Below are 15,054 nucleotides of genomic sequence, written 5' to 3' on the forward strand. Positions count from 1 at the left end.
CACCTAGTGACCGTTTGAGGTTACAGTGGCACTGAAAAAAGTGACTTACAACCCTTTTTCACAGTTATGACCATTACAGTGTCCCCATGGTCATGTGATTTATGTTCAGATGCTTGACAACTGACTTACATTTATGACAGTTGCAGTATCCCAGAGTCATATGATCACTTTTTACAAACTTCTGACAAGCAAAGTGAATGGGGAAGCCAGATTTACTTAACAGTCACGTTACTAATTTAACAACTGCAATGATTTGCTTAACAAATGTGGCAAGAAAAGTTGTGAATTTGAGCAAAACACAATAAATTTCTCACTTAGCAACATAAATATTGGGCTCAATTGAAGTTGTAAATTGAGGACTATCTGCATTTTGGGGAAACAATTCCATGCTGCTATGAACCTTTAAATCGCTTAATAGCATTTCTTAAAGGACTTCATTTGTAACATCTCGATCCTGCACTAAGAAGAACTTCCTTGGGGCTCTTAGTTAAGATCAATAATATTGGATTATAGTAGGAACAAGGTATTCTAGCAAAGGCTCCAAATCTTTAGAATACCAAATCAAGCTTAGTTCTGTCCCTTCATCTATGGACAACTTTCTCTTTAAGGCTGTCTTTGATATACAGTATTTCATCTGCTATCATAGTGGCTTTATTTGGTAACTCATTTTTTACTTATAAAAAGATCATTTTTGGAAGGTATAAATAAATCAGAATGTAGCAAATTTGTAAACAATAATCTACATATACAGAAATCTAATTACAAATACCTGTATTATTTCTGTAATACAGTTAAGTCACGATCTGATTATGACTTCCTAAATATTTGTTTTCTAATCCTGTGGCTAGGGAAACTTTCTAATTAATGTCATGGGAAGATTCCGTTGTTTAATAATAAAGGACCATGTTATTAAAGTGGAGAATGGCTTTCTAAAAGAAAATGAACACATGGCCATGAACCACAGATTCTTGACATTTTAAATAATATAAAAACAGTTTGGAAACAAGGTCTAATGCACTGGAAACTGTTCTTGCTATTAATATATTTGAAATCACTCCAGTAACTGTAATTAATACACTTTAAAGGTCTTTCTGATTTTTTCCCCATTGTGTAATTATCTTATAAATCATTTCTGTTAATTTTTATTATTAATACAGTTAACTCCAAAGAATAATTTTATTTTATTTTTACATTAAAGATGAATATCAGCAAAAATATAATGTGCTATGATTTCAGCAAAAATTGTCTTGTGATGTTTAATGTATAACTTTTAGTTATACTCAAATTCATCACTGAGTATTTTCAAGTATAAAATAAATCGGTTGAATCATCAATTATATAAGAAAAATAGGCATTTTTGATAATTCTATTTTTTCATGGATTTCTGGATGGAACTATGCCTATTATTCATTTTAGCCTTGTAATGGCTTTATGCTAAGAGACAGTCCCATTGTTGAGTTTTATCTATGGGAAAATATTAAGTCACATCTCCTGTTCTAGGTCCTATTTTATGTTCTTCTACATTGATGCTTCTCAACTAATGAGATTTCTCTCACACTAATGATATATAGAAGTAATCTAGATATGTTACAATTTACTGCCCCAATGATCAAAAAGGGATGGGGAGAAAGATAAGAGAAAGAGGAGGAGAGCAACTAGTCAAGTGTGTGCCAGTGAGGCAAAAGGAACATCTCAGTAGTAAGTCTAGGTTTTGAGCAACTTCTGAAACATTTCAGCTTAGAAGAGAAAATAAAACAATCTTCATTACATGTTTCTAATAATTTGCATTTTTAAAAAATTCAGTGTTGAGGAAGTACTATTATATACAGTCCCAATTAGATATCATTGATATTTTATAGTTTTAATAGTAAAAAATATTCACAATTAGTATTATTCAATTTACTCTTCATGATAAATGTAATACCAGGACCTGTCTGTCTGTCTGTCTGTCTGTCTCTCTCTCTCTCTCTTTCTTTCTTTCTTTCTTTCTTTCTCCCTCCCTCCTATATATATGTGTGTGTGTGTTCTAAATATACAGTATGTATATATTCTCCTTTATAGATATATATGTTCTGGGAAAAGTGAGATCTTTGTTTCTGTCTTAGTGGAGTCCAGGTTCTTTGAGAGACTGATTTATGGAACTCTTGTATTTTTTGGGCATTTGAAATGGAAAGGAAAAACAAATACAGTATATTTTTTAATTTGCATCTGTTTGATTTCTGAGGTTTATGGCTTGCTAATTTCCAGAGCATCATTTATACATTATTTGATATATATTCCATTTCTACTCCGGTAGGAACTTGAAGGCCACAGTGAGCACTCAGAATAAGATTATTTTGTTAAATATGTGTATTATTGCAGTCTTAATATTAAACTGCCGCCCCCCACCCAAAGCAGTGCTGCAGCCCAAAGAAGTATTAGAGGCAACTATTATGCATCCCATGGACTGCAAAAATAAGAAGTCCTAGACTAGGGGTGTCAAACTGCCGGCCCATGGGCCAGACACGTCATGAAGAAATCGTGCCCACCCCATTGCCGGCAATGGGGGAAAAGTTCCGATACGTCGCGCGACATCACGAGTTTGACATGTCTGTCCTAGACTGAACCTCACCCAAAATATCACTTGAAACCAAGATTGCTAAACAGAGGCTGTCAGACTTTGGTCATGTCATGAGAGCTGACTCATCTGAAAAGTCAATCATTGCTAGGAAAGATCAGTGGAAAAAGGAGAAGGGGCCACCCTAGTATCCTCTGACTGGACACTTTAAAAGATGACACTGGGATGATCATGGCAGATCTGAAGGAGGTGGTGTGAGACAGAGGGGCATGAAGAGTGCTGAGCCAGAGTGGCTGAGGGTTAGGCATGAATGAATGGCTGAGGGTGACGAAGAATATTTAAGCCATTTAGCCATGGCAACAATGACTCCAGAAACTCAAACCTGCATTCCAAAATTGCTTACTGCAGACAAGAAGGAAGTAATAGAAATGCAAAAGATCAGCCTAGAACTTAGCACTCAAACTGTATGCATATGTCAAACCTAGTGTTTAAATCCTAGGCTTTTAGTCTTTAAGGTAAAGGTAAAGGTTCCCCCGCACATGCGTGCTAGTTGTTTCCAACTATAGGGGCCGGTGCTCATCTCCGTTTCAAAGCCGAAGAGCCAGTGCTTGTCCGAGGACGTCTCCGTGGTCATGTGGCCGGCATGACTAGATGCCAAAGGTACACGGAACGCTGTTACCTTCCCACCGTAGTGGTCCCTATTTTTCTACTTGCATTTTTACGTGCTTTCGAACTGCTAGGTTGGCAGAAGCTGGGACAAGTAACAGGCACTCACTCTGTTACGCGGCACTCGGGATTCGACCTGCCAAACTGCCGACCTTCTGATCTACAAGCTCAGCGTCCTAACCCACTGAGCCACCGCGTCCCTTGTTTTAGTCTTTAGGGTATCCTTTTTCTGCCCTTGAACGTTGGAGGTATTGGTTCTGTGTTTGCATGGTTCTGCTTGAATTGAAAATCACTAGTTCTCACCTTGCCAGTTTCAATCCTTATGCATAGTCTGTAGTCCACTTGTTCTGAAATATCCCTTAATGTTTCCATAAAAAGATTTTGAGGAGTAATCCTGATTAGTTTATAATCTCATATGATGGATCACTGATTCTACCACAACTTTTGTGTTGCTCAAACTGAATGTTGGTTTTAGTAAAAAATGTTAGTTGAACTCTAACATTGTCTGATCGAATGATAAGCAGGACTCTTGTCCTTTCCTACCTGTACTTTATGGTCTCCTGTATGCATGTCCAGAGGCCTGGAGGGGTAGTTTAGACATTGACAATTTTTTTTATGATATTGTGGTAGAAGAAGGGAAAAGTAAATTCAAGGTGTTTGGGTAAAGGATAGAATTTAGATGATTCTTTCCCTCATTGGTTATTATGTGGGATATTTAATCTGCAGTAAAATCCCCAAAGTAATAATTTGGGGGTAAAGAGGACTATAGATAAGCCAATAGTACAGCCATATCCAGCTCTGTTTAATGGATTGGTAGGCATTTTTCTTGGTAAGCTTGTGCAAAAATTTATTATAAGCATGATTAACCTCAATCCTTTTTTCCACTCTTGTATTTTGTTTTAAATTAAAAATTCCTAAACATACTCTTGGTCTTGTTTTTATTAACCAAAAAAATATGTTGCTATTCTTAGTCTACAGCAATTATGAGCCATTAGGTCCATAAAATGAGAAACACTGGAAAAAATGAGGGAGGAGGAAGGTTACCTAAAATATTTCAACCAAAGATTTCTACATTTGTGGCAGACCTTTTCAACATTTTCATTACTGTTCCTTTTGTCATGAATGTGGAATATTTTAAATATACTTTTAATTTTTTTTTCCTAGTGAAAAATGACCACTGCTAACAAGACTCCGCCTGGTGCAGATCCAAAACAGCTGGAAAGGACAGGAACTGTTCGAGAAATAGGTTCACAAGCTGTTTGGTCTCTTTCATCTTGTAAACCAGGTAAACTGCAGCAGCATCTTGTTTATAAACAGGCCAGAAACTCCCTTAAAAAGTAGAAAGTAACTTTTGAATTTAATTTAAAATCAATATGACAATCAAACTTAAGTGTTTTAGGCATTTGGTGTCCAAGAAAATGATTCAGGAATATAGAATGTGTGCTACTCCTTTTCACTAGCAAGAGCTTTTTAGATTACCATTAGACAACCCATGGTCCTTGGGTCATCATTTCAGAGACCAGATTCTTCAATGCCTTAAAACAATGACAAGAGCTTCTAATGTACTAGAAAAATTTTAAAAAATTCAAGGAGATATTCAGAGATGTATCTGCCTTGAAAGCAGCTCATGTTGAAGTGCATAAGATAGTCAAACACCAGGAGTTGACCATAGGAAATGGTTTATAAATGTTTACATTATAAAATGTTTTATAAAAATTGGCCAAATTTCAGTTCCATGTGGATCATGCGCCCTGCATTTTAGACTTATTCTTTAGTTAGCCGATTTGATATATCTTGGTTGTAAATTTCACCATATGATCCACCATTCCACCCAGTTAAAGGTCACAGACATAAGAATTTTAGTAGCATATAGGTACCGGTAGATAGATGCTCTCAATGTTCTAGTATTTTTCTATGCTTCCAAATGTAACAGGTTCTATGCATCCTAGGATTGATTATATAATAGTTAGTTTTGTTACATTGATTGCATAAGAACGCTATACTGAAGACTCTGCTTCTGTATATTCAAAATAGGATTTGGGGTGGATCAGTTACGAGATGATAATCTAGAAACATACTGGCAGTCTGATGGATCACAGCCTCATTTGGTCAACATCCAGTTCAGGTAGTGAATATTTATGCTCCAATATTTTTCATTATGCATTTACTATTTTTTAAAGAAAAATCTCTTATGCAATTTACACACACACACACACTAATCCATGACCCATTGGGTCATCATTTCAGAAATATTTCCCTACTAGATTCCTCATTGCTTTCAATGACAGAACTTCTAATGTTCCTGCACTCACTGGAAATGTTGGAATGCATTCAGAGAAGTATCTCCCTTGAAAATAGTCCATGTTGAACTATATAGCATAGTCAAAAATTTCATTTATTTTCATTTTTATTATTTTTTATAAACATAAAAATATTTATAAGCATTATAAACATTACTTTTTTTACGAACAACTCAAGGCAGCAAACATATTTATTTTCTATTTTCCTCCTACTGTATTTTGCCCGCAATAACCCCGTAAGGTAAGTTGGGCTGAGAGAGAATGACTGGCCCAAAGTCAGCCAGTCAATTTTCATGGCTAAGGTGGGACACAGTCTTCCTGGTGCCTTAACCACTAGACCAAACTCTCTCATTAGCAAACAGTAGCATAAGAAATGTTTAATGACATTTTATACTATATCATGAACTATTTTATAATAAGTTTTATGTCATAAATGTTTTATAAAATTTGCTAAATTTCAGTTCCACAGGAGTCATGGGCCCCAGTTTACTAGCCCTTTTGAGACACCTTAATTCAAAAGCTGTTGTCCTACGATGCATCATTTTTCCCTGTTAAAAGTTAGAGGAATGAGAGTTTTAGTAGTATACTAGACAACCTGTGTCCTGTTGGGTCATCTTTTCAGAAATATTTCCTCAGATTCCTCAAAGCCTTCAACAGTGACAAATTTTCTAATGCACTGCCTTCATTGGGAAAGTTGGGATACATTCAGAGATTTGTAGCACAATCAAATATCAGCATAGGAATGTTTTATAACATTTTGTATTCTGTCATAAACTGTTTTATGATAATGTTTATATAATAAAATGTATTATAAAATTTGCCAAATTTAAGTTCCACGGGAGTCATGGGTATTTTGGATGCATTACGCATTTGAGGTACCTTGGTTCAACAAGAGGGTGCACCCTTTCACCCACCCAGTTAAAGTTGCAGGAACCAGTTTTAATACTATATAGATACGGTATATCATAGAGCAGTAAAGGAGCAGTAAAACACACACACACCAAGGCAGGAAAATTATGATATAAAAAGAAAACTCCAAAGATTGAACATTTCCCTGTGTAAGGACCTGCCTCCATTTCTCTACCAAGAAAGCAGAACTCTTGAAACTGGCATCATTTCAAAAGGAACTTTTATTGGCAGGTACAGAAAGCAGGAAAGCTAGGCAGGATCTGAGGACTTCCTGCCCAAATCAATAGGTTAAACCCGCAAAACCATAACCCAACCCCAGCTGTCCATCCAGTTGGTTCAAACAGGCCAATCCACAGGTGACATTGAGCTGTGGGAAAGCAACCGATCAGGTACCTCTCAAAGTTGTTAGGTCTTCTCCAGTTCCTCCCTGCGCGCTGAGATAAGGCAGATGGCCCCGAGGTATACCTTTTACACCCCATAAAGGATACACCAAAGCAGATGATGACTAGATGACAGTCCTTGACTGGTACCAAGTAAGTCCAAAAAAGCTCTCCAGAACTCTGAGGTGAACTGGACTACCCTGTCTGATATAATGCATTGTGGAGCCCCATGCAGCTAGCTGATATATATGTAATACAACCAATCTGGCTAAGGCTTTAGCAGTGGGAATCTTCTGGCAGGGTATGAAGTAGACCTGTTTGGAGAATAGGTCCATCACAACCCAAATGACAGTGGCAATTCTACTATAAAATCCATAGAGATCTCTCCCCAGGGTGCTGTAGGGCTGGCCACCGCTTGTAATAATCCTCTTGTTTTTCCTTTTCTCCGCTTTGCCGCTGCGCAGACGGGGCAGCTTGCCACATAGCTTTCAATGTCCTTTTTTATAGATGGCCACCAGAATTGCCTTTTGGTCAAATGGAGAGTTTTCACGAACCCAAAATTCCCTGCCATTTTTGAGTCGTGGCAGAGTTGCATAATTTTTACTCTCTAGAGTTTTGGCATGTATAACTTTTCTCCTACCCAGGGCAGTTTGTCCCTCATTGAGCAAAGGTTCTTATGATTAAGGAACCATTCGTCAGTTTCTAATGCTCTTGTAAACTCGATCCCTGATTTGCTGTTCAAAGGTGGGTTTTTCCTAAGGTTTTCCTTTCTGGTGGTCTGAGCCTCTACATCATTGCTCCCCGGCCTCATTTTTTTTTTGCCTGAGCTTTTATGGTTACAGGAGCCGCTAATTGTTTTGGGGTCATCAGAGTTTGATTACTTCGGACTTAACCTATTGTATTGTGGCATCCGCAACAAGGCATCAGCTAAAAGTTATTTCCCCCAGAGATGTACTTAATTGAGAAATCAAACTGGTGGAAATGCTGGGACCACTGGGCTTGTTTTGGGGACAATTTCCTTGGGGTTTTTAGTGCTTCAGGTTTCTTGTGATAAGTCCACACCTGAAAGGGGATTTTATTCCCCTCCAGAAAATGTCTCCACGTGAGCAGAGCCCATTGCACATACACCTCCTTTTCCCACACTGCCCTCCTCTGTCCTGTTTCAGTGAGCTTTTGGATGTGTACACATAAGGTTGCAATTTCCCCTCCTGATTTTCTTGGAGCAGCACCGCCCCCCCCCACAACATCGCTAGCGTCTACCTGAATGACAAATGGATTCTCTGGGTCTGGCTCAGCCGAAAAAAGTTGCTTGGCACTCCATAGTCCATTTCAACTGCTGACTGGGTTTTGGTTTTCCACCCTTTTGTTTTTAGTAGATTTATGATGGGGAGGGCAATTTGGGCAAAATAGGGAATAAACTGTCTGTAGAAATTCATGAACCCAAGGAAGCTTTGCAATTGCTTCCATGTGTGAGGCGGCGCCCACTCCAACACTGCACATACCTTCTCTGGGTCCATTTCTATCCCCTGGTGGGAAATCCGGTAACCCAAGTAGTCAATGTTTTCCTTGTGGAACTCGCACTTTGATAGCTTGGCGTAGAGGAATGCTGCACGTAGCTTGTTTAAAACTGCTCTGACCAATTTGATATACTCCTCCTTCGTCTCGGTGAATATTAGGATGTCATCCAAATACACCAGAACCCCCTTGTACATGTGCTTCTGGAGAACCTTATTTATCAGCTGCATGGATACTGTGAGCACCCCTTGTACTCCCAAAGGCAGGACTTGGAACTGGAAGCACCCCAAAGGGCAATTAAATGCCATTTTCCACTCATCCCCTTCCTTTATTCTAACTCGGTAGTATGCTTCTCTTAAATCCAGTTTGGAGAATATTTTACCCTTGGAAAGGTGAGCCAGCATGTCCTTCATTAATGGCAAGGGATAGACGTTCTCACAAACAGCGTTTAGAGACCTATAATCCACACACAGGCGTAGAGACCCATCTTCTCCCGGAATTACACAGGACTAGCTAAATTCTTTTCAATGAACGTCTGCAGCGCCTCGAGCTCTCTAGGAGTCATTGAATAGAGCTTGGGTTTGGGTAGTTTAGCTCCCGACAGGAGGGTACAACGGTTATAAATTTTACAACTGGTCATATGTCACTTTTTTCAGTGCCATTGTAACTTTGAATGGTCACTAAACAAATGGTTGTAAGTTGAGAATTACCTGTGTCACACAAATAATATTTCCTTTAGCTACATCACCAGGATAATATTCTTTTCAGTTTGTTGGACTTTTATGAATAAGAGACACCTCTTCACTAAGTCTTTCAGTTAAGTGAGATTTCAATATACTTTAGTTAAATATACTGTTTAGCCTAGAAGTGTCCTGAGGCTTTTTTAAAATAAAGTTAATAAATTTAATAAAAAAAATTAATTTTTTTTAATTCTGTGAAAATGTAGAAGAAGCCTCCTGAAAATTGAATTGGTTCAAAATAATATTACGAGAAATATAGTTTAATTGCCCACAAAACAGATTTGAATATTTTAAAATTAAGATTATTCCATTGCCTCAGCTTTTCATGGGTAAGTGGGTCAGCGTTACAGCTGAATATGAGGGGAAATACTGTACATATTCATCAGTCTTGATAAATAAAAACAGAAAATGTGCCTTGTATTGTGTGATCATTGCTGTAAAAAAATACTAACTTTTGAAAAGAAGTATAATTTAACATTTGCTTTTATAATTATAATGTAGATATGTATTTTAATATTTTAAATTTAATTCATGTGAACAAAATCTCAGGTATTTCAGTACAAATTATTTTTTCACTGTTGTAATTTAATATTGTATTTTTACTCCATCCACTTTTGATATGCAAAAAAGGTTCAGCTTACTGTTGACACATTTCTTCAGAATGAAATAAAAGTTGAAAGATATGAATAACTCTAAATTATATTTTTAAAAACTTCAAATTAAAAATATTTGGTTAATGTTATAAATCTTGAATAATGAAATAAATAAAATTGCTTAGAATTTCATCTAATCTTGATTTTGCAATTGTTTAATTCCAGAAGAAAAACTACTGTGAAGACATTATGCATTTATGCAGATTATAAATCTGATGAAAGTTACACTCCAAGCAAAATCTCTGTAAGAGTAGGAAACAATTTTCACAATCTTCAGGAAATTCGGGTTCGTATGCTTTATACCTTAAAATTTTTACAGATAAGTCCTTCCAAAATACATCCTGTGCTTGTATATTCACAATGCAAATTTAGAAATCAGTCCAGGTAATTGAGCTCCTTGACTGGCTGATTTTTGGAAAGCAGGAAAACTCTCCATCAGATCCTGCAAATCCTGCTTCAGAAAGTTGCTTGAATGGCATAGCAGTTTTAGGAGATATAAGAAATGGCTTTGTTAGCAGGAAAAAGGGATACCCTTGTTGCATCTATGTGTGTTACATTTTTATACTGTTTTAGAGAACTAATGGTTGAGAAGCTAACTGGACATGGAGGGAGGCAGACAGATAAAAAGATCTTGTGTTTAAATCAAGCAAATTTTCTGTTTATCTTTAAGCTGCTGATAGCCATACCATATCATAAATTATTTTGCAGAAACTCCTAGTATCAGAACAGGCTGCAATTTCAAGCTGTATTTTGAGAAAAATGTCTCAGGATGCTATTTATAGATACCTGATATTTGCACTCATGCACTTGGGTACAGAACCATGGTGATGTCTTCATAATTGGCATAAACTAGTGGTATACCAATAACTATTTTGAATCTATGAAAAGGTTTTGACTGCTGTCAAAGATTTTAATTGCTTAAGTTAATTGAACTTCTATCTGTTGAGCATGTCATTTCTGATTGGATTCTCCAATAACTAAACTAGAAAAAATTAAAAAATAAACAAAATAAAAATTGCAACATATTAGAAAACCACGCCAAAAAATAGAAGAAGGGTAAAGGGCACATTTTTCAATTGAAAGGGAAGGGTCAGGGAAAATAATGTGTTTGTTCTATCTCTGAAAGTATTGCTTTAAACCTTAAAATAAAATCAGAAAAATGTTTCGTACAATTCTGTTGATTTTTTTCTTATCATTCAGTGTCCACTAGATGTCACTCTTGGTTTTAAATTCTTTACTTTGGTTTCATGTCCCAGCATCATTCTATCTATAAGCGTATCTAGTTAAAGAAGCTAAGCAATTAGGTTGGAATGGGAACAAATCTGAAAAAATGTATTCTAAACACTGCTGTTTATGCATGCATGTAAAATGTTTATATTTTAGTAGATGAACTTTCATAGATATGTCAAATCCTGTTTATTTTTTCAAGTGCTACCAGATTTTTATTGCTTCTATACTTGTTTCCAATTGATTTCAGTCTATGTGAAGTCTTACATCTTATGAGAAAACATCTCACAAGTAGTATTATTTTTGATGCTCTCTACAACTTGCATTTTAACAACAAATTAATAGGAGTAGAATCGTAGAATCATATGACTGGAAGGAACCTTGGAGGTCTTCTATTTCAACTTCCTGCCTAAGACAGGAGACTAGACTACTAGATCACTGCACTTCTGAAACAGTAATTTATAAACTGGAACTGTTTATTAAATGTCATATTAAAAGGTAGTACCTGGTTGATCTTGATTGATTCCCTCTCTTCCCCCCCCCCCCAAATAATCAATGTTGGGTCTGATAAAATCACTAGCTGTCAAGAAAACTGAATGGATGAGTCTATGTAATCACAAGAGTCTGCTTAAGAGTTTCTGATGATCATTTTGTTGTATAGGTTTTCACTTTCTTTATATTTATCTAACATGAAGAAAGAGCAAGGTAAATGAAAATTCATATTTTTATGAATAATATTGCCCAGTCCAACCTATCAAGAAAATATGCATAGGATTTCAGCTTTGTTCTAGTTCTCATTCTTTCACTCTGCATACTTAATTAAAAGTGAAACATCTTGTATTTCAGTTCCCCCTTTTCACAAAAGAACAGACAATCCAATTCAATAAAGAAGGTTAACATTCCAAAATATTTAACATTATGAAAATAAGCCTGAATATCTTGGATTTTATCATCATTCTATATTGATCTCTCTTTTCTCATCTTCTCATACAGCACAGGAAGATTCAAAACTTCTATTTCAGATTAATTACATTTTAGTCTGTTACCCAATGTAAGCTATAGTTAATCTTAACCATGGCAATTAGAAACAAACAATAACAATATTACATATTACATACAATAAACAATTACATATTACAATAAACAAAAAATAGTATTTAAATTTGGTTTATTTTCTCTAAGCATAATTCAGATTGTTAGTTATTGTTTGTGCTCGGGTGACTTGGCAAAATGAGTTATCTGTAATATCATCAGAAGATTCCTAGATCTTCCTTGGTAGTACTTGATATGAGGCATATACCCTAAATCTGCTAAAGATAATTCTCCTGTGTTTTTATTATCTTCTGTTTGCTGATTAGCTGTATTAACTTCTGTTGTTAAGTGCAACAAAATTTCTTTTTAGGGATTAATTAAAAACATAGTAATACTTTGACTTTTGTTTCTTTTTACAGTACCTGTCTTCTTAATATTAATGGAGTTATTTCCTTTTCCTTTTCAAACATTCAAGAAAAAATCTTGAAAAAATATTTGAACTATATCACTAACTTTTGGCAATTGCAGTTATTTTTTATTTTATTTTAATCCCATTTATATCCCGCCCTTCTCCGAAAACTCAGGGCGGCTTACAATCTAAGCACAAATCAAATGTGCTTAGCAATAGCCTTCATTCTATGTATATGCCTGCTTATTAGGGCTTTTGCTGCCCCCCCCAAGCGGCATTATTACAAAGTCAGCTTATTGCCCCCAACAATCTGGGTCCTCATTTTACCTACCTCGGAAGGATGAAAGGCTGAGTCAACCTTGAGCCTGGTGGGATGCGAACCTGCAATAATTGCAGGCAGCTGGTGTTACTTAAGGAGGCATTAGCCCACTGCTCCACCAAGGCTCTTAAAGGGGAATCTGAGGGTTGGGAAAATGACTGTATCCTAATCACATTGCTCAGAAAGTACCAGTGGGCAGAAGCATCACAGTCCCCGATTTATCACTGTAATTGATAAAGTTGTGCCATCATTAAGTGGGTCACCACAATTACCACACCTATTTTTGCAGCAGTCATTAAATGAATACCATTGTTCTTGGGTGAACACTACAGTTGTTAAGCAAACCCATTTACCCAATGTGCTTGAAACCCATACACAAAGCTCTTCAACATATGAAACTGGTAATTTATAGTGAAATTATGCACCTGCTTTTAGGATTAAACCAAGCGAAAAACTCTCACTCCCTTTTATATACAACCATGGAAGAGATGTAGAATAGCCTGGAAGATGTGTAGGATAGCAGGCCAATGTTATATAGCCACTTCTTTTTAGCAATTACCTTGGCTAGCAATCATTTGCAAATATAACAGTAATATAAAATTCCTGCATTTAAACCAAACTTCATACACCTTACAACAAAAGCCTTCATTGTGAAACTGATTAGTGCCTGGTCAGTTTCAGGCAGGGGGCAAGCTGGTCTGAGGGTACTAATCAACTTAACTTGTATTAGCGCTTTTCAGGGAAGTGCTCCACTGAGGAGAAAAGCAGCTCAGGAAAAGATAAGCAATGTTTCCACCTACTGGCGGGAGGGAGAGGAAAAAAATGAGTCAAGCACAGGATACTGTATGAAAGAATTTAATGATCTTCCCGTGCATTCATTCACACACTTCTATTTCACAGTCATATGTGAGCAACCATTTTGTTTAGCAACCATTTCACTTCTGATTTGAGGAACACACTGTCTGCTTAGTGACTGTGTCACTAAATAAAGAGTGGGTATATTCATTTTACACACCTTAACTCTACATTTAGTGGGTCTTCTTACAGATTTTATTTATTTGTGTTGTGTTTGTAATGGTCAAGACATTGGACTGGGAGTGGGGAGACCCAGAATTCTAATCTTGTAGGCCAATCACCTTCAGCCCTAGATTGAGTAGCTAAAAACGTCTCAGAAGAAGGTAATGACAGACCACTTAAACACTTTTGCCAAGAAAACTAGAGGACCTATACGTGAGGTTGCCAGAAATCTAGATTGACTTGAAGTCTCTGAGGGGAAAAAAACACCTTAGATTAAGGACTTGCAGAGATCTTTTCTTAAGAAAAAAACACTTCCCTATTGTAAGTTAATTACATCAATGTGTGCATTGATTCAGTGGGATTTGAATTTATTTTAAGGAAACTGTTACTGTTTTTTTTATCCAGTATCCAGTATTCTAGATGACTACTAGAAAAACTCTTCAACTGTATCAGAGTTTAACATATGAGCCAGTTCAAGCTGAATGGTAAAAATTATTGTGGATTTTGACCGTATGTGTACACATATATACATAAAATTCTATATACATCATAAAAATGGCAATTAAAAAAGTTAAAAGTTATGAGAAAAAGAAATGGAGAGGGGAAGATTTTAAAGATATCAAAGGAACATAGGTTTTGTTTTTTTTAATTGGACACTATTTGTTGCTTCTTGTAGAAGCAAGGCACAGTCTGGCTGTGTTACGGGTAGTAGTGATATTGCTGGAAGATAAAGAGATGTACCAGTGGTCATTTCTGCCTGGGAATTGCTGAATTAATAAATTCTAATAGATATTACAGTGCAACAGGACATGTGAATATCCTGCATGGTGTGGGAGTCACAGAGGCAAAGTTGTACATAGATGAGAATTTTTTGATGTTTACCATCAAAGCAAATGCTCTATAATATCTGTAGTTTGTTAAGGATTAGTGATAATTGTCTGCCTTGTGGTAAAAGTTGGTCTTCAGGAATTATGTAGCCTTGGGGACTGAAATTGAAATCATGTTGCAATCCAGTATCAGGCATTCTCTCCAGTGAACTTTTGTTTGGTCATATCCCCTCCTTTGTATTGCCTATTTAGAGAGGCCATATGCTGTCAGTTTTTCTGAAGTGGATATCTTCCAGATAGATTGGCTGATATCCCCGTTAATCAGGAATGTCAGGCCTATTGGATTAAATACTGTGTTTACCTAAAAATAAGACCTGCTCTTTTTTTTGCCTCCAAAAGAGGCACCCGGTCTTATTTTCGAGGGGTGTTTTTTCCACTCATCTCGCTGTTGCGGCAGCAACAGCCCCGCCCAGCCGGCCCACTTCTTGTGTGACTGAAGGAAC

The 15,054-nt window shown here is 36.5% G+C and overlaps 1 protein-coding gene across 2 annotated transcripts in view; it reads left to right on the top strand.

The window, feature by feature from the left end:
* ANAPC10 (anaphase promoting complex subunit 10) overlaps positions 1-15,054 on the top strand; it is a 33,384-nt gene that overhangs the window by 3,284 nt on the left and 15,046 nt on the right. The window contains exons 2-5 of one of the 2 annotated variants that reach the window (XM_081332327.1): positions 4,388-4,508; positions 5,258-5,348; positions 9,886-10,006; positions 11,198-12,373. In XM_081332327.1, the coding sequence (XP_081188453.1) occupies positions 4,394-4,508; positions 5,258-5,348; positions 9,886-10,006; positions 11,198-11,206 (336 nt within the window). In that variant the 5' untranslated portion in view covers positions 4,388-4,393 and the 3' untranslated portion in view covers positions 11,207-12,373. Of the gene's footprint in view, positions 1-4,387; positions 4,509-5,257; positions 5,349-9,885; positions 10,007-11,197; positions 12,374-15,054 lie in introns of those variants that run through there. The other variant, XM_081332326.1, reaches the window with a different exon arrangement.

This window comes from Vipera berus (genome assembly GCF_964194415.1).
Source record: "Vipera berus genome assembly, chromosome: 7".
Taxonomy (NCBI): domain Eukaryota; kingdom Metazoa; phylum Chordata; class Lepidosauria; order Squamata; family Viperidae; genus Vipera; species Vipera berus.